Raw genomic sequence first — 19,711 nt, forward strand, 5'->3', positions numbered from 1 at the left:
AAAAATTGATTAATTTTGCATCTAAAACGGTCCATAAAGGTTCGTGTTGAGTTAAAAAAAAATGTTTTGGTCCTAAATGGTTAATTTTGGTTCAAAATGGAGAATGTTCGGTTAAAAAATAAAGTCAATTAAAAATATATAGAATAGGGTTTTTTTGGTTTGATTTTATTTTTTGGTCAAATATTTATTATTATTTTTCATCTAAACTGGTTACTTTCTGGTCCATAAAAGTTCATATTGGGTTAAAACTAAGAAAAAAAGTTTTTGGCCAAAATGGTTCATTATGGTTCAAAATGGCAAAGATTTAGTTTTTTAAAAAAAAATCTTTGAATAAAAAAATTCGGGTTTAAAAAAAATAAAATAAATAAACAAACATATATGTATATATCATTTTTTAAAATTGGGAATGATTTTTTTTGGGTCTAAAATATTTAATTTCTAGTCAAAATTTCCTAAGTTTGCATCTAAAATGGTTCATGTTTGTCCCATAAAGGTTCATGTTGGCTTAAAAAAAATAGTTCCAAAATGGTTCATTTTTGTTAAAAATTGTGATTATTTGATTAAAAGCATAAATAATGTTGATAATATTTTGCGATTTTTTTAGTCCAAAATACTAACTTTTTGGTCAAAATTGATTAGTTTTGCATCTAAAACGGGCCATAAAGGTTCGTGTTGAGTAAAAAAAAGTTAAAGTTAAAATTTTGATTGGAAAATGGTAAATGTTTAATTACAAAAACAACTGGTTAATATTTGGTCTACAAAGATTCATTTTTGGTCATATTATGACCTTTTTTGGGTCAAATACTACTACAATACTTTCATGAACAGAAAACGGTAAGTTTGGCTCCCTCTAGCGGTACTAATATGAATGGAAGGCAATTGAGCCAGTCACCAATTATATTTAGTCATTTTAATATGATTTAGGAGTCTTTCTTTTGATTTTCTCGATCTTTTCTCGAAATATGACAACGAGCATCACACTCAAGTATAAAAACAACTTTATTCATCAAATGTTCACACAAATGACAGCGAAGCATTGATGTCCGGAGACCATTTTCCACCGGATTGAATGAGTTAAATGCTTAACTCCTTGACTGCCATTGACGGCCAGAGTTGTCAAATCCATTTGAAGTGGGAATTTTAGTTCCGTTGACAGTCATAGATGTCCAGATCATTTGGACTGATCAACATCAATAGCAACCAGAGTCCATTTATTAAATGACGTGAACACTTAATAAGGCAAAAGTGACTTTTTGCAAAAAACAAAACCTAGATTATTAATTACATCGGCAGTTTTTTCTTAACAATGTATTTGTATGTATTTAATCTTTTTTTTTTTTTATATATATATATATATATAATAAGTGCTGTGCTCTGCTATCAGAGGTTGACTTCCTGTTGATTTTGAGGCTTTTACAGGTCACTTCCTGCTGATGTTGTTTGGTCACTTCCTGTTCATTTTGGAGCATTTATTGTCCCTTCCTGTTGATTTGGGGGCATTTTGGGGGGCTTCCTGGATACTTTGGGTCATTTTTGGGCCACTTTCTACTTATTTTGGTCACTTCCTGTTGATTTTGTGGGTTGCATCCCGTTTTGGGGCATTTTATGGCAAATTCTTGTGGATTATGGCTTTCTAGGTCCCATTCTGGTCACTTCCTGTTGATTTTGGGTCACTTCCTACTGATTTTTTGCCATGTGGCTTTTTTTTTTTTTGCCATGTTGCAAAATTGATTTTGCCATGTGACATTTTTTTTTGCAACTTGGGAAAAAAGGATTTTGCCAAGTGGCATTTCTTTTTGCCGAGTGGAAAAATTGATTTTGCCATGTAGCATTTTTTTGCCATGTCGCAAAATTAACTTTGCCATGTGGCATTTTTTGGGCCATGTGGCATTTTATTGCCAAGTGGCAAGATGGATTGTGTCATGTGGCATTTTTTTGCCATGTGGAATTTTTTTTGCCGAGTGGCAAAATTGATTTTGCCAAGTGGCAAAATGGATTTTGCCATGTGGCATTTTTTTGCAATGTGGCAAAAATAACTTTGCCATGTGGCATTTTTTGGGCCATGTGGCATTTTATTGCCACGTGGCAAAATTGATTTTGCTATGTGGCTTTTTTTTTTGGCGATGTGGCAAAATAGATTTTGCCATGTTGCCAAATATTAACTTTGCCATGTGGCTTTTTTATTTTTTTTTTTGCTATGTGGTATTTTTTTGCTATGTGGCAAAATGGATTTTGCCATGTAGCATTTTTTTGCCATGCGGCAAAATTGATTTTGCTATGTGGCTTTTTTTTTTGGCGATGTGGCAAAATAGATTTTGCCATGTTGCCAAATATTAACTTTGCCATGTGGCTTTTTTATTTTTTTTTTTGCTATGTGGTATTTTTTTTGCCATGTGGCATTTTTTGGGCCATGTGGCATTTTATGCCACATGGATTTGTGCACTTCCTGGTTACTTTGGGTCATATTTGGGCCACTTTCTGGTTATTCTGGTCACTTCCTGCTGATATTTTGTTTTGTTCCTTATGGTTTAGTGTCATTTTTGGGACACTTTCTGGTTATTTTTGGTCACTACCTGTTGATTTTGGGGCTTTTCTGGGTTGCATCCTGTTTTGAGACATTTTCTGGCAAATTCTTGTCGATTATGGGTCATTTCTAGGTCACATTCTGGTCACTTCCTGTTGATTTTGGGTCATTTTTGGGTCACTTCCTGCTGACTTTGGATCATATTTGGGCCACTTTCTGGTTATTCCGGTCACTTCCTTCTAATTTTTTGTTAATTCAGGGTCACTTCCTACAGATTTTGGGTCATTTTTGGGTCACTTCCCGCTGATTTTGAGTCATTTTTGGGCGACTTTCTGGTTATTGAGCAACTCTATCAATGTCAGTGGCAGCCAAAGATTTAAAATGGCATTTTCTTCCCCAACTGATACATGTGAGCTACAAGTTGGATTCAGCTCGACCACCCATTTTGGTCCTTTAATTTTCAGATAAAGAAAATTGAATTTATGGAAAGCTAAGGAAGACGTCTTTTTTTCTAACAGGACAAAAAAAGCAAATTATGCACAAATTCAAGTCATAGCGATTTTTTTGTTGTTTTTTTTGCATGCGTGCTGATCAAGTACAGTATTGGAGCAGAATTTTTTGCGCTTCGCTTCCTGAGTTCACTTCACTTACTGACAAAAATGCGGGGATGAACGCCGATGTCGGAGTTGCCATTTTGTTTTTTCCACGGGAGTGTCCAAAGCGGTCCGTGGCGATCGCGCGCCGAGCTCACGCCAGCGTAAGCCTCACCCCGCCGTCGCGCACGAGGGCCTCGGCCTCCCCTGGCCGGAAGTGACAGAACGGTGCAGCGGGGAGGCGCCGGTCATCGCGGGAACACAGCACCTCGTCGAGGCGGGAAGCGGCCGATCCGAGCGTAGCTTCTGGGTTTCGCGCCGTGCTGCCAGACACCTGAAACGCACCGAGGCCTCAGAAGATTCGATTCGAAGATGTCGCCCAGCCTGAGCATTACCTCATAACTGTCCATGAGCGTCTTGATGGCGTCCGGGTTGAGTGTGAAGGTGGCATTGAGGATTCCCCGGGTCAGCGTGTCAGCCAGTTTTTCCCTTTGGGCTTTGGTTCGCCGCTCAGGATGGCCTTCGCCTGTCACGGACGACGTCAATCCCAGCCCAAAACGCCAGGGCCGGCCGTTGTCGGCCTACTCACCCGAGGACGCGAGAGCTACGTCGGGATATTTGGGACGCTGCTCCTCACCGCTTAGAAGCTCCAGCACCTGAATGCAAAAAAAGCCAGCCTATGACACTTGAGCTATGTTTACTCATAACTATAACTCGAAAATGGAATTTCTAGAGAAATTGCGATGGTAGCTTTGCTGCTATGTTGGTTGGCATTTCAGAGTCACTGTTGATATCGGGTCATTTTCTGTTGATTTGCGAGCACTGTTGATTTTTTGGCATTTCGGATTCACTTCATATTGGGTCAATTCCTGTTGATACAGGGGCATTTCACATAGATATTCAGGTCACTTCCTATTGATCTGGGGGCATTTCAGGGTCATTTCCTGCAGATATCAGGTCACTTCCGGTTGACTTTGGGCCATTTCGGGATCACTTCATATTGTGTCCATTTCCGTTGATACGGGGCATTTTAGGGTCACTTCCTGTTGATATCAAGTCACTTCCTGTTTATCTGGGGCCATTTCAGGGTCACTTCTTATTGATCTGGGGTCATTTTGGTGTCACTTTCTGTGGATGTTGGCAGCAGGGCCAAGATCAAAAAGTGGTATTTGCCATGTGGCAAAATGGATTTTGCCATGTGGCATTTTTTTGCAATGTGGCAAAATGGATTTTGCCATGTGGCATTTTTTTTGCCATGTGGCAAAATTAATTTTGCCATGTGGCATTTTTTTTTGCCATGTGGCAAAATTAATTTTGCCATGTGGCATTTTTTTTGCCATTTGGCAAAATGGATTTTCCAATGTGGCATTTTTTTTTTTGCATGTGGCAAAAATGATTTGGCATGTGGCATTTTTTGCCATGTGGCAAAATGGATGTTTCCAAGTGGTATTTTTTTGCCATGTTGCAAAATGAGTTTTGCCACGTGGATTTTTTTTTTTGCCATCTGGCAAAATGGATTTTGCCATGTGGCATTTTTTTTGCCATGTGGCATTTTTTTGCCATTTGGCAAAATGGATTTTGCCATGTGGCATGTTTTTTGCCATCTGGCAAAATAGATTTTCCAATGTGGCATTTTTTTTTGCAATGTGGCAAAATCCATTTTGCCATGTGGCATTTTTTTGCCATGTGGCAAAATGGATGTTTCCATGTGGCAAATTTATTTGCCATGTTGCAAAATGGATTTTGCCATGTGGATTTTTTTTGCCATCTGGCAAAATGGATTTTGCCATGTGGCATTTTTTTTAAAAATCCAATATCCATTTTGCCACATGGCAAAAAATGCCACTTGGCAAAAAGGTTTTGCCACATTGCAAAAAAAAAAAAAAAAGCCAAATGGCAAAAAAAAGCCAAATGGCAAAAAAATGCCACATGGCAAAATCTATTTTGCCAGATGGCAAAAAATGCCACATTGAAAAATCCATTTGTCATGTGGCATTTTATGTGGCATTTTTTTGCCATCTTTTTGGATGGATGTAAAAAAAAATGCCACATGGAAAAAGCCATTTTGCCACATGGCAAATACCACTTTTGGTTCTCGCGGTCTCTTGATTTTGGGGCATTTCGAGGTCACTTCCTGTTGATTTTGGGTCACTTCTTATTGAACTGTGGTCATTTTGGTCTCACTTCATGTTGATTTTTGGGGCATTTCGGGGTAATTTCCCGTTGATATCTGTACAGTTCCTGTTGATTTGGGGGCAATTCACTTCCTGCTGTTAGCCGGTCACTTCTTATTGATCTGCGGTCATTTGAGTGTTGCTTCCTGTTGATTTGAGGTATTTCGGAGTCAGTTTCTGTTGATTTGGGGGCTTTTCAGGGTCACTTTCTGTCGATAACGGGTCACATCCTGTTGATTTGGCGGTATTTCCAAGTCATTTCCTGTTTATTTGGGGGCATTTTGAGGGTCAACTTCCGTTGAGTTGCGGGCATTTCAAGATCACTTCCTGTTGATGACGGGTCACTTTCTGTTGATTTTTGGGTGTGTCAATGTAGATTTTTGTGTCTTGATTGGAAATCAATAGGAGTGAATAGAATTTTTGTGCCATTGAAATGAATAGCGAATAGAGCCATTAGAAATGAATGGGTAATTTTGGCCATTGGAAATGAATAGAAAATTTTGGCCATTAGAAATGAATGGTTATGTTTTTGGCAAAAACTGTATAGAACTTTTGTGCGCCTTAGCGTCCTTTCTAAGCAAAAAAACCCCTAAACCATCAGCAATAGTCGTTAAAAAGGTTAGATAAAGTAAAAAACATGGATTGGACGTCGATCGCTGTCAATGGCACCCAATGAGTGAAGAGGTTTCAAAAAACAGTATTTAAAGCTCGTACCTGGAAGAGATGGTTCCTCACGTCAAAAGCTTCGTCTCCGGGTAGAGCGGCGAGCGTCCCGGTCGGGCCGGCCGAGTGTATCTCACTGGAACACGGTGGCTTGCGTTAGCGCTAAAACACAGGACAATGATCCAATTTTGCAGGTGAGCTCACATGTCTCCGTCCTTCTCCTGCATCGCCATCAGAGGGAGCCGCGGTGTCCGCGCGGCTGCGTGCAGGGAGACGGCCGCCGCGTTCCCGCCGCTCGCTGCCACCTCTTCATTGTCGACGTCCGGTCTGTGCGCCCAGTTGCCGGGCAAAATTTCTAAAAAGAAATTTCCCAAATGGTTCACGAATAAACTCTCATCTGGGAAGCTTTCATGTAGTGTTGCTTTTTTGGTCAAAACTGGTGGCTGTTTAGTGAAAAAGGGAATTGAACCTCAAGTGCTTTTCAAATGAGTTGGAACTCGTAAAGATGCGTACCGTGTTTGACTCCGCCTCCTCCGAGAGCGGCGGCGTATCCTCCGGGACAAGCTCCGCCCACTGCCGCTCCTCCTCTCCCATAGTTGAAGGTGGAGAAACCCTGCATGAAAGCTGAGGGACAAAGAGCACGGCTCAGCTAACCGGCATGTTTAGTTAGGGTTAGCTTCAAACTTGTTTTGAAACACACGGCAAGATTTGTTTAATCGCGGAAAGAGAAACTATCTGGTCAACATTAGCATTAAATAGCATTTAAGCGAGTGGATTTTTGCTATGCAAGTTAGCCAATTGTTACAAACATTAGCATTATACAGCATGTAAATTCGCAGACTTTTTCTATCCAAGTTAGCCAATTGTTGTAAACTTTAGCATTATATAGCATTTAAGCTAGTAGACTTTTGCTATGAAAGTTACCCAATTGTTGCGAACATTAGCATTATATAGCATTTAAGCTAGCGGACTTTCGCAAAGCAAGTTAGCCAATTGCTGTAAACATTAGCATTACATAGCATTTAAGCTAGCAGACTTTGCTCTGCAAGTTAGCCAATTGTTGTAAACTTTTTATTGTTGGAAACTTTAATATTAAATAGCATTTAAGCTAGCGGACTTTTGTTATGCAGGTTAGCCAATTGTTGTAAACATTAGCGTTACATAGAATTTAAGCTAGCACACTTTTGCTATGCAAGTTAACCAATTGTGGTAAACCCTGGCATTACATAGCATTTAAGCTAGGGGACTTTTGTTGCACAAGTTAGCAAAATGTTATAAACAATAGCATTGTATAGCATATAAGCTAGCGGACTTTTCCCATGCAAGTTAGCCAATTCTTGTAAACATTAGCATTGTATAGCATTTAAGCTAGCTGGCTAACTTGCATAGCAAAATCCGCTAGCTCAAATGCTATATAATGCTAATGTTTACCAGAAATAATCTGGAGTGCACCAGAAACTATCTGGTAAACATTAGCATTATATAACATTTAAGCTAGTGGACTTTTGTTGCACAAGTTAGCAAAATGTTATAAACAATAGCATTGTATAGCATATAAGCTAGCGGACTTTTCCCATGCAAGTTAGCCAATTCTTGTAAACATTAGCATTGTATAGCATTTAAGCTAGCTGGCTAACTTGCATAGCAAAATCCGCTAGCTCAAATGCTATATAATGCTAATGTTTACCAGAAATAATCTGGAGTGCATCAGAAACTATCTGGTAAACATTAGCATTATATAACATTTAAGCTAGTGGACTTTTGCTATTCAAGTTAGCCAATTGTTGTAAACTTTAGCATTACATAGCATTTAAGCTAGCGGACTTTTGCTGCGTAAGTTAGGCAATTGTTGTAAACAATAGCATTGTATAGCATTTAAGCTAGCAGACATTTGCTATAAAAGTTAGCCAATTGCAACAATTGGCTAACTTGAATAGCCAGACCACCAGAAACAATCTGGTGCACACCAGAAACTATTTAGTAAACATTAGCATTATATTGCATTTAAGCTAGCGGACTTTTGCTGCGCAAGTTAGGCAATTGTTGTAAACAATAGCATTGTATAGCATTTAAGCTAGCGGACATTTGCTGTAAAAGTTGGCCAATTGCAACAATTGGCTAACTTGAATAGCCAGACCACCAGAAACAATCTAGTGCACACCAGAAACAATCTGGTGCACACCAGAAACTATCTGGTGAACATTAGCATTATATCGCATTTAAGCTAGTGGACTTTTGCTATGCATGTTAACTGATTGTTGTAAACATTAGCATTATATAGCATTTAAGCTAGTGGACTTTTGCACTGCAAGTTGGCAAATTGTTGCATTGTTGCACCAGATACTATCTAGTTAACATTAGCATGATATAGCATTTAAGTTAGCGGACTTTTGCTATGCAAGTTAGCCAATTGTTGCATTGTTTCCATTTGTTGCATTTGGCTAACTTGCATTGCAAAAGTCCACTAGCTTAAATACATACCAGATAGCTCCTGGTGTGAACCAGAAACTATCTGGTAAACATTAGCGTTATAGAGCATTAACTCATGTTGTTTCTGGTGCGCAACAGAACTAATCTGGTAAAAATTAGCATTATATAACAGTTAAGATAGCCGACTTTTGCTATGCAAGTTAGCCAATTGTTATATACATTAGCATTGTATTGCATTTAAACGAGCAGACTTTTGCTATGCAAGTTAGCCAATTGTTGTGAACATTAGCGTTATATAGCATTACTTAAATTTGAGTCAAATTTGTGGTTACTCCCCCCACCTCTGCTAATAATTATTATCGTACAAAAGACAGACTAAGACAAATCTTAAAATGGCTGCCAAAAACAACACTATCATACCACATAGAATATAACGTGTAGTGTTAACATAGCATTAGCGTGGCGAGTGTTTTGTTTCTTTTTTGCCGTCATAGAGTTGTCGTCCTTGTAGACACTACATTATGTGCTTGTCTGTCAAGTTTCATTCAAAATTCATTACACAAAGCTACCATCAATATGTATTCCTCTAAAAGACTAAGACGAAAATCAAAAGGGCTGGCAAAAACACTGCGGGGTAATGAACCCCAATCCCGCCCACCTCCTCCGGCAGAGCCTTGGCCTCCTCGGTGCAAACTTCCTCCAGCTCCCGCTCCTGCTCCGCTGCCGCTGTGGTCGCTGAAGTCCTGCAAGTTGGGCAAGGTCTTCTGACGCTTCCTCTGCACCTCCTCTTTGTCTACACAAACACACACACAGACACACACAGAGGCTCACTTTGTAAGGTTCAACGACTGAACTGTCAAGTTTTTGGTCAAAAACATGGTTACTTGTTATTGAATGCCAATGTTTACAACAATTGGCTAAGCTGCATAGCAAAAGTCAGCTAGCTTAATATAATGCTAATGTTTACCAGTCCCAGATTAGATTGTTTCTGGTAAACATTAGCGTTATATAGCATATATAGTTTTTTTCTCAAAATTAATCTTTTGTTGGACTAACAAGCCATTTTGGACCAAAAATGAACCTTAACAATTAACCCTATTTGAGTAAAAATTCACCAGTTTTGACCAAAAATAAAAAATATTATTCAACTAGAAAAGCCAATTTCTGGAGAAATTGTGATGGTAACTTTGCTTTGGCAGGTTTGTCTTGAGCTTGTCTTGATTTGGGGGCATTTCCGATCACTTCCTGTTGATTTCAGGTCACTTCCTCTTGATTTGGGGCATTTCAGGGTCACTTCCTGTTGATTTCGGGAAGCTTTGGAGTCACTTTCTATTGTTTTGCGGGCAATTCAGGGTCACTTCCTATTGATTTCTGGTCACTTCTTGTTGGTTTGGGGACATTTCAGGGTAACTTCCTGTTGATATCAGGTCACTTCCTGTGGATTTGGTACATTTCAGGGTTACTTCCTGTCGATTACAGGTCACTACCGGTCGATTCCATGTCACTTCCTGTTGATTTGGGGAAGCTCTGGAGTCCCTTCCTGTTGATTTGGGGGCATTTCAGGGTCACTTCCTGTTGATAACAGGTCACTTTCTGTTGATTTCTGGTCACTTCCTGTTGATTTGGAGGAGCTTTGAAATCACTTCCTGTTGATTTTAGGTCATTTCCTGTTGATTTAGGGGAACTTTGGAGTCACGTCCTGTTGATTTGGGGGCATTTCAGGGTCACTTCCTGTTGATAACAGTTCACTTTCTGTTGATTTCTGGTCACTTCCTGTTGATTTGGAGGAGCTTTGAAATCACTTCCTGTTTATTTTAGGTCACTTCCTGTTAATTTAGGGGAACTTCGGAGTCACTTCCTGTTGATTTGGGGGCATTTCATGGTCACTTCCTATTGATAACATGTCACTTTCTGTTGATTTCTGGTCACTTCCTGTTGATTTGGAGGAGCTTTGAAATCACTTCCTATTGATCTTAGGGTCACTTCCTGTTGATTTAGGGGAACTTTGGAGTCACTTCCTGTTGATTTGGGGGCATTCCAGGGTCACTTCCTGTTGATAACAGGTCACGTTCTGTTGATTTCTGGTCACTTCCTGTTGATTTGGAGGAGCTTTGACATCACTTCCTGTTGATAACAGGTCACTTCCTGTTGAGTTGGGGGTATTCCAGGGTCACTTCCTGTTGATTTGGGGGCATTCCAGGGTCACTTCCTGTTGATAACCGGTCACGTTCTGTTGATTTCTGGTCACTTCCTGTTGATTTGGAGGAGCTTTGACATCACTTCCTGTTGATAACAGGTCACGTCCTGTTGAGTTGGGGGTATTCCAGGGTCACTTCCAGTTGATTTGGTACATTTCAGGGTTACTTCCTGTCGATTTCAGGTCACTTCCTAGCGATTCTAGGTCATTTCCTGTTGATTTCTGGTCACTTCCTGTTGATTTGGGGGCATTTCAGGGTCACTTCCTGTTGATAACAGGTCACTTTCTGTTGATTTGGAGGAGCTTTGAAATCACTTCCTGTTGATTAACAGGTCACTTCCTTTTGAGTTGGGGGTATACCAGGGTCACTTCCTGTTGATTTGGTACATTTCAGGGTTACTTCCCGTCCATTTCAGGTCACTACCTATCGATTCTAGGTCATTTGCTGTTGATTTGTGGCAGCTTTTGAGTCACTTACTATTGATTTGGGGGTATATTGGGGGCACTTCCTGTTGATAATATGGAATCATTTACCCTTTGTAGGGCACTCATCTAGTTTCAGTCCGAATGGATCGGACATCTGGCGCCGTCAATGGTTGCCAATGAATTCACGACGCCATGAGCCGATGGCGGCTAGCGTGCTGCGGCGACCCGGTTGGCAACACACCTATGATCTGCGGGTGGTATGTGAAGGGTTTGGGCTCGCTGGTCTCGTTGTCAGACTTCCTCTTGAGCTGAACGAAGACGTTAGCGGGCCTCTGTAGGTTCTGGTCTCGATACTTGGGCGTTTTGAAGACGATGGCGAACTGTCTGTGCACGTCGGTGGGCGAGAAATCCCCCAGAGCTTCCCAGGTCAGGCCCGAGTCGTCTTCCTCGAAGAAGCGCACCTGGATGTCATCTGCGGTGGGAGCGAGGGAAGACGGGCACGTTAGTTCTCGTTCGCTCCGCAAAGGCGATTTTCAGGGCGGGGAGACCTTTCTGGACTTTGTCACACAGGAGGTAGACTTCTTCTCCGCCACTCACGCAGCCGGCCGTGCGGTCCATTCGGACGATCTTCAGGTTGGACGCGTTGGGAGCCTCTGAACAATTGCAAAATAGTACAAGGCATAAAAATGAAAGTTTTTAATGGTAGCTTTGTATGCGTTTTTTTTTAAAATGGTGTTCGACCCACCGACACCGTTAACTCATTCACTCCCAGCCATTTTCACCGGAGCAACTCCCTTCACTCCCGGCCGTTTTACTGGATTTTGACTGATTTTGCAAGGCCCACAGAAATTTCTGTTCTATTGCTATATAAACACGGAACCCACCAAAAGAAAGATCAGACTCTGTTCTTTCAGCAGGAAAAAAAAGTAAGTTCATATCTTTTTCCATTCTTTAGAAATCAGCATTAGAAAATAGCTTGCCGTAATTTTCGCACTATAAGGCGCACCTGACTATAAGCCGCCACCCACCAAATTTGACACAAAAACGACATTTGTTCATAGATAAGCCGCACTGGACTATAAGCTGCAGCTATCCTCACTGTATTATAGGATATTTACACCAAAAGATATCAACCAGTAACACTTTATTTGACAGCGGCATCATAAGACTATCATAAGACCATATGAACCACCATGAAGTTTTGAACCATTTAGCTCCAAAGCTTCATTGCTTCAAGAGGCTTCATTTGGCTATCGTTGTTCTCTTGGGGGAGACAGTCAACCTCTGCTGCCAGCATCTGTCAACACTGTTGTCATCCAACATGCCTTCTAGGATGCATTGCAGCGTTACAGATGTAAATAAATCAAAATTCATGTTCTGTGCTAATTCTTTTTTTAGTTACTGTTCTAGTTGTTTCATTAATTACTAGTTATGGAATTTATTAACACTTTATTTGAAGGTGGCGCCTTCAGACTGTCATTAGACCATCATAATTATGACATGACACTGCCATGAGCATTAACTAATGCTTACGATAGATGTCATCTTGTGTCATCTGGCAAATTATCCCCCTTTTAATGGCAAAAGATCCGAGCTGCACATAAATGGAGTTAGTGACATAATTTGCCGGATGACACTTCATGACACCTGTAATAAGCTTTCATTAATGCCCATGATAATGTAATGTCATAATTATGACATTCTCATGGCAGTCTTATGATGCCGCTGTCAAATAAATTGTTACCTATTAACCCAAATAAATAAACAAATAAGCCGCACTGGACTATAAACTGCAGGATTCAAAATAAGGGAAAAAAGTAGCGGTTTATAGTCTGAAAATTACGGTCCGTAAATTCCGGACTATGAGCCGCTACTTTTTTCCCTCCCTCAGTATCCTGCGGCTTAAAGTCCAGCGCGGCTTATTTGTTGATTTATTTGGGTTAATAGGTAACACTTTATTTGGAGCGGCGTCATAAGACCGTCATAATTATAACACTATCAAGGGCATTGATGAATACTTATGACAGATGTCATTGTCATCCGGCAAACTATGTCACTAACTCCATTTATGTCTAGCTCGGATCTTTTAAATCTATTCAAAAGTGAGATAATTTGCCGATGACACAAAATGACATCTGTCATAAGGATTCATTTATGCTCATGGCAGTGTCATGTCATAATTATGATAGTCTTATGGCATGACTGTCAAATAAAATGTTACCAAATACCATAACTAGCAATTAATGAAACAACTGGAACAGCAACTGAAGAAATAATTGGCGCATAATATGAATTTGGATTGTTATTTACATCTGTAGCCCTGCAAGGCATGCTAGGAGGCATGTTGGACAACAACAGTGTTGATGGCAGGTGGCAGCAGAGGTTGGCTGTCTCTCCAAGGGAGCAGTAATGTCCAAATGAAGCTTCTTGAAGCAATGGTGGTTCATTTGGTCTTATGACCGTCATAATTATGACATGACACTATCATGGGCATTACTGAATGCTTATGACAGATGTCATTAAGTGTCATCCGGCAAACTGTCACTATCTCCATTTATGTTCAGCTCGGATCTTTTACATCCATTCAAAAGTGAGATAATTTGCCGGATAACACTAAATGACATCTGGTAAAAGCATTCATTACTTGTCATAACAGTGTAATGTCATGATTATGATTGTCTAATGACAGTTTTATGGGGCCATTTTCAAATAAAGAGTTACCAAATACCATCTCTAGCAATAAATGCAACTGAAACAGTAACCGAAGAAATAATTTGCAGAGAACATGAATTTTGATTGTTATTTACATCTGTAGTGCGGCAATGCATGCTCGGAGGCATGTTGGACGACAACAGTGTTGACAGCAGGTGGAGCAGTAATGGGCAAATTAAGCTTCTCGAAGCAATGAAGCTGTGGTTCATTTGGTCTTACGACAGTCTTACGGTGCCGCTGTCAAATAAAGTGTTACCGGTTACTATCTTTTGGTGTAAATATTTCATAATACAGTGAGGAGTGCTGCGGCTTATAGTCCAGTGCGGCTTATCTGTGAACAAATGCTGTTTTTGTGTCAAATTTGGTGGTTGCGGCTTATAGTCAGGTGCGCCTTATAGTCCAAAAATTATGGTAGTTTGAGCAATTTTCCAATTTCTGATGGAAAAAAAAAGAAGAGAAATTGAGCTTTTTGTAAAACCATACATTTCAAACATAGCTTTGATACAGCTATTTTTTTGCTTTTGTGACATCCCAAACATCTGAATAATGTTTTCCCTCGACAAAATAACAGAAACAACAAGACAAATTACTTCTTCCAACTTCCGTTTCCTGACTATTTCTCTTCATTTGCTTTCATGGTCCGATATGAGTTCTTACCAAATACGCTACTGCCCTCCAGTGGCCAGTTTTATTACTTTAAAATGGAATTTGAGTGTTGTGCTTTGGAGCGAACTTGCATCAGAACCTAGAGATGTCTCTTGTGAAAAAAACCCAAAGACGTATAAATACGTTTTTGGGACACTGAAACAATTAAAAACAGAACGTATTTATACGTTTTTGGGAGCAAATGAGTTAAGATACCAAAATGACCACAATTCTCATATGACGCGGGCTCTTCCGTTTGATACCCTAAAAATGACCGTTTGCCCAAAAACACGTTTTTGGGGGGGAGGGATGCGTTTGTCTGCATGCTGTATGTTGGACGATGGCGGCGGCGGGTACTGACTGCTGTCGTAGATGGGGTGCGAGACGACGGGTTGCAGAGGTCTGGTGAAGCCGCCGTCGCTGTCGGGGAGGAAGGCGGTGAACATGAGGCGCACCACGCTCAGGTCCATCTCCTTAGCCTGGGCGCAGGCGGCGCTGCCGATGACGCCACGCTGGCGCTCTGCACACACGCAGTGCGTTGACAGTTTTAGTTTTGCATTAGGATTTTAAATCAGGGTTTAAAACCCAGAAAATGGGTTAAAATTAGACTCACCGGTCAGCTCGCGGGGCACGCGTCCCTCGCCCTGCACGGCGTCCAGGTCCGGGTGGATGCTGACGCCGTAGTTGTAACCCATCCGGAAGGCTTCGGTCATACGCTCCTCCAATGTCTTGGCCACATTCTTCTTGGTCACGTGCTGGATGCCCAAGTTGGGAAAACTGACCATAAGAAAAGAAAAAAAAAAAAACGTTGGCATTTGTTTTGTAACAACTAACATTCAAGCTGGAAATGTGCATTGGAACCAATATATGAATATTTGAGTTATTTAAATTTCTCTCATTAAATTATATATATATATGACTTTTTGGAAATGTATGTCATTAGATATGTTTTTAATTCATTAGTAAATTATTTTATTAAGCTAAAAGCATTTAAAATGATTTGGGGGCACAGGTTTTTTTGCCATTGAAAATGAATGAGAAATTTGGACGTACATGGCCGTCAATGGCATCGACTTTCATATGCGTCAATGAAATCCAAGTACATTGGCCTAAATAGAATTGACATACATGGCCATCAATAGCATCTGTGTACATGTCAGTGGAAATGAATGGGAAATTTGGACGTACATGGCCGTCAATGGCATAAACATACAATGGAATCCAACTACATCGGCCTCAATACGATTGACACACATGGCCGTCAATAGCATGTGTGTACATGGGCATCAATGCAATGTAAATGTCATTGAAAATGAATGGGAAATTTGGACGTACATGACCGTCATTGGCATCGACTTACATATGCGTCAATGGAATCCAAGTACATTGGCATCAATAGAACTGACATACATGGCCGTCAATGAAATGTAAATGTCATTGCAAATGAATGGGAAATTTGGACGTACATGGCCGTCAATGGCATGGAGGTGTATGGTTGTCAATGGCATCGCCTTACTTGGGCGCTAGTTCAATGTCAATGGGCCGTCATGGTAAATGGTAAAAAAATCACAAGGACCTTGAGTTCCTGCCATTGAAAATGAATGGGACAGTTTTTGGCAAATTTGGAGGGAACGGGAAGCTTTTTCCAAATCCTGTATACCACTTTTATGTACCACTACTGTCCCAGAATTTTTTATGTCCAAATTATGTGATTTGGTGAAAAATTGTCGCACAAGTAATGTTTTGAATTTTTTTTTCTTTTTTTAAAACCCTCGCCGTCGCCGAATGGAAAATTTTTTGGGGCCGTTCAGAAAAAGTCACTGCTTCGCACGAAATTTCCGGTCGTTTCGGTTAACATTTAGCATCGGTACCACAATAGAATGTATGTATGTATAAGCCTGCAGCCTTTGTACATGGGCTGGTCACAGCCTAGCACATTAGCTGTGCTAAGCGTGACCTCTAGATGTCTCCAAACTACGATGACTGGGATTTGTTAGCTGAGGGAAAAACACTAATGAATTATAGACACACCACATAACGAATGTGTCACCATAAAGAAATACTCACTAAGAAAAGTAATAAAAGCACATCATTATAATTTAAAATCTGTGCAAAATCCCAGCAAAACTGCATCCTGGGTATTGAATGATTGTAATTGTAATTTAACGTTGTCATACGTGACGTTGGTGTCTTTGGAAGGAACATCCACGATGCAGACGCCCTTGTCGCACTGCTTCCCCACCAGACTGTGGGCGTGCAGTTGAGGGAGCGGAGTCAGCGCCGTCACCAGCTGGACCACCACGCGTGCTGGACCCTGGTAGTTACAGATCTAAGGGAAAGCAGCACAATTTTTACAGATGTGCTCAGAGACAGAATACAAGCAATCATATTTAGGAATTTTACAGATTCTGGGATATTCTCAATCAAAGTTTGCACCAAAAAGTTCTACTTTGGTCTCATCTGACCACATGACTTTCTCCCATGACCCCTCCATATCAATCAGTTGGTCCCTGGCAATCTTCTGACGTACTGGCTTCAACAGGGGAACCTTCTGAGCAATGCATGATTTGAAACCATTGCACCGTAATGTTCTACTGATACTACCCTTTGAAACTGTGCATCCAGCTCTCTTAAGGTTATTAACCAGCTCCTGTCGTGTAGTTCTAGGCTGAGCCTTCACTTTTGAGTGGAAATGCATCTATGATTGAAATTTCAGACCTCTATTTTCCAAGCTGGTGAACATGCAAAATCACAAGAGGTGCAAATATTTCTGCTCCTCACTGTATATATTTTTTACCTTAACAGTAGGATACGTCTTCCTGTTCTTCTCGCTGGACGCTCCGGGCAGGCCGCCGTGAGACGGACCTTCACAGCCGTATCGGAAACGGAAGCCTCGCTGACAACATGAAATAAAAACAGTGTCAGGATTTCAACAGGTATCAGGAAATGTCATTTAAAGGAAACCTCTGACTTAAAGACTTGTAGGCTCTAATAACTCACAATTGTTCTATTTCTCTTAAATATGTTATTAGAAACACATAGTGTAAATTATTGCCATTGGTTTAAAAATCTGTAATATTTAGTTCATGTTTTGACCTACGGAGGGCGCAATGTTTTATGCACATTTGGGGTGGTGGGTGATGACGCTGTTGGGCTGGACTGGGAGAATAGCTGTGCTAACTAGCAAGCGAAGGTAGCATGACGACTGGTCTGATTTTGTCACATTCCGCTGCTGGTCAGATTGTTTTTTTACAGAGCTGTCATACCTGCATCCAATTCCACCTCAGCAACAGCGTCTTTAAATCGATCCTAGGCGGCTTGCCAAGAAATTAATTTGCTGCTATTTGACACTTTGTATATCCCTTCGTTGCCAGTTGCATCATTGGCTTGTTTTTATTTGTTTGTCTGCCTCTCAGCGCGGTTTTCCTCTATTTCCTTTTATTTTATAAAGGTTTAAAAGTTACCTAGTGTTGCTTTAAAAATCAAGTCCTCCTAATTTGAATATTTTAGATGTCAATCGTTGTCAATGGCAGCCAATGAGTCAATAATCAGTGATTAATCAACTATCAAAATGATTAGTGATCTGAGCGTACCTGTTTGGGTTGCTCCAGGATATGAAGGAAGGGTCCGTCTCCTAAAACAAATGCAAAAAAAAAGGAAAATTCTTGCCCAAAATATGTAAATACATTGAAAAAAAAATCTAAATAGAAAGAAAATATACATACTAGGACTGTCAAACAATTAAAAATTTTAATCGAGTTATTTACAGCTTAAAAATTCATTAATCGTAATTAATCGCAATTCAAACCATCTACAGTATAAAATATGCCATATTTTTCTGTGAGTTATTATTGGAATGGAAAGATAAGACACAAAATGGATATACACATTCAACATACGGGTACAAAAGGACTGTATTTGTTTATTATAACAATACATCAAGATAGCAATAACATTAACTGTTAAAGCGATCCATGGATAGAAAGACTTGTAGTTCTTAAAAGAAAAATGTTAGTACAAGTTATAGAAATTTTATATTAAAACCCCTCTTAATGCTTTTGTTTTAATAAAATTTGTAAAATTTTCAATCAAAGAATAAACTAGTAGCCCGTTTTGTTGATGACAATAATTACTAAAGTTGCACTGATACCGATACCAGTATCGGCAGAGGGCGCCGATCTGGCCCGAATTGGTGGTATCGGTATCGACGAGTACCAACACTTAGGTCGCCGATACCACGTACTGTCATCATTTGAACGCAAATACAGTGGTACCTCTACATACGAAGTTAATCCGTTCCAGGACCTTGTTTGTAAGTCGAAATGGTCGTATGTCGAGCAGGATTTTCCCATAGGAATACATTATAATTCCATTAATTCGTTCCACAGCCCAAAAACCTTCACTAAATCCTTAAAAAATACTGCTGGTACTATTACAAATGGCAATTACACATAGCAAAACAAATAAATTATAAATCAAAATCGGAATAATAATAATAATAATAATAATAATTCCTGTATTAATGTAACGAATCGGGTTCTAATGTGGCGGACGTTTTTTGCTGACCCTGAACGCACCGCGGGGCTGATGTGCCAGAGACAGACCGGTGAGCTTGAGTTTCACTTTCACTTTGAATGTTTTCTTGAGAACACCGTCAATTGCGGCAGACAGAAGGTGTTTTTGTTTTGAATAAGTTGTGAAATAAATGATAAAAACGTGGCGAAGTTGGCGATTTCTCTGGAGATGTTACCACAATAAGAATTGTCAGCTTAACTTATAAAGACTGGCGAACGATGGTCGGAGGAGGACCGTGGAGATGTATTGTTGAGCCATTTCACGGATGCCCACCCTACGCTCATATTTTTCTGTCATTTGCATCTTCATTTAGAAGGTAAGCGTCAACTTTTTCCTTGTTTCACCACCTGTACCAACCTTTTCCGAAACCAGTGTTGATTTGTCACACAAGAAAATCCGCCGTGCATTCGTCTGCGGTGCTGCCATTGTCGTCATATTTCGAGCATGTCGTCGGATGTAGAAACAAATGGCGAGTCAAATTTTACGTCGGATGTCGAAAAGTTCGTGTGTCAAAGCGATCGTATGTAGAGGTACCACTGTATATACCCTACCCACCGACGTCACAAAACCACGTGCTCGCTGTGTGGTTCCGCCCACTTGTCCGTCATTTTGTCTCTGTATTAGCATTGGTTTCAATTGATCGAGGAATTTAAAATGCATTTCATGGAAGACCCGGTGCTTTCTGATGCCGTAAACTCACTGGATGTGTTGCATAAAAGGCGTTATGTGGAAAAGCTTCGTTCTATACAGTCGCCAGATCCATATTTGATGC

General features: G+C 40.3%; 1 protein-coding gene across 2 annotated transcripts in view; it reads right to left on the minus strand.

Moving 5' to 3' along the window:
• Positions 1 to 981: 981 nt before the first annotated feature.
• LOC130924334 (nuclear factor NF-kappa-B p105 subunit-like) overlaps positions 982 to 19,711 on the minus strand; it is a 28,042-nt gene continuing 9,312 nt past the window's right edge. For both annotated transcript variants that reach the window (XM_057850806.1, XM_057850810.1), the window contains exons 4-17: positions 17,958 to 17,998; positions 17,162 to 17,260; positions 16,542 to 16,693; positions 14,978 to 15,141; positions 14,726 to 14,884; positions 11,556 to 11,660; positions 11,249 to 11,479; positions 9,043 to 9,177; positions 6,468 to 6,578; positions 6,159 to 6,309; positions 6,006 to 6,090; positions 3,707 to 3,773; positions 3,513 to 3,643; positions 982 to 3,451 (exon numbers count right to left, since the gene is read on the minus strand). In XM_057850806.1, coding sequence (XP_057706789.1) covers positions 3,272 to 3,451; positions 3,513 to 3,643; positions 3,707 to 3,773; positions 6,006 to 6,090; positions 6,159 to 6,309; positions 6,468 to 6,578; positions 9,043 to 9,177; positions 11,249 to 11,479; positions 11,556 to 11,660; positions 14,726 to 14,884; positions 14,978 to 15,141; positions 16,542 to 16,693; positions 17,162 to 17,260; positions 17,958 to 17,998 — 1,811 coding nt within the window. In that variant the 3' untranslated portion in view covers positions 982 to 3,271. The remainder of the gene's footprint in view (positions 3,452 to 3,512; positions 3,644 to 3,706; positions 3,774 to 6,005; positions 6,091 to 6,158; positions 6,310 to 6,467; positions 6,579 to 9,042; positions 9,178 to 11,248; positions 11,480 to 11,555; positions 11,661 to 14,725; positions 14,885 to 14,977; positions 15,142 to 16,541; positions 16,694 to 17,161; positions 17,261 to 17,957; positions 17,999 to 19,711) is intronic.

The sequence above is a fragment of the Corythoichthys intestinalis genome, chromosome 11 (genome assembly GCF_030265065.1).
Source record: "Corythoichthys intestinalis isolate RoL2023-P3 chromosome 11, ASM3026506v1, whole genome shotgun sequence".
Classification (NCBI taxonomy): domain Eukaryota; kingdom Metazoa; phylum Chordata; class Actinopteri; order Syngnathiformes; family Syngnathidae; genus Corythoichthys; species Corythoichthys intestinalis.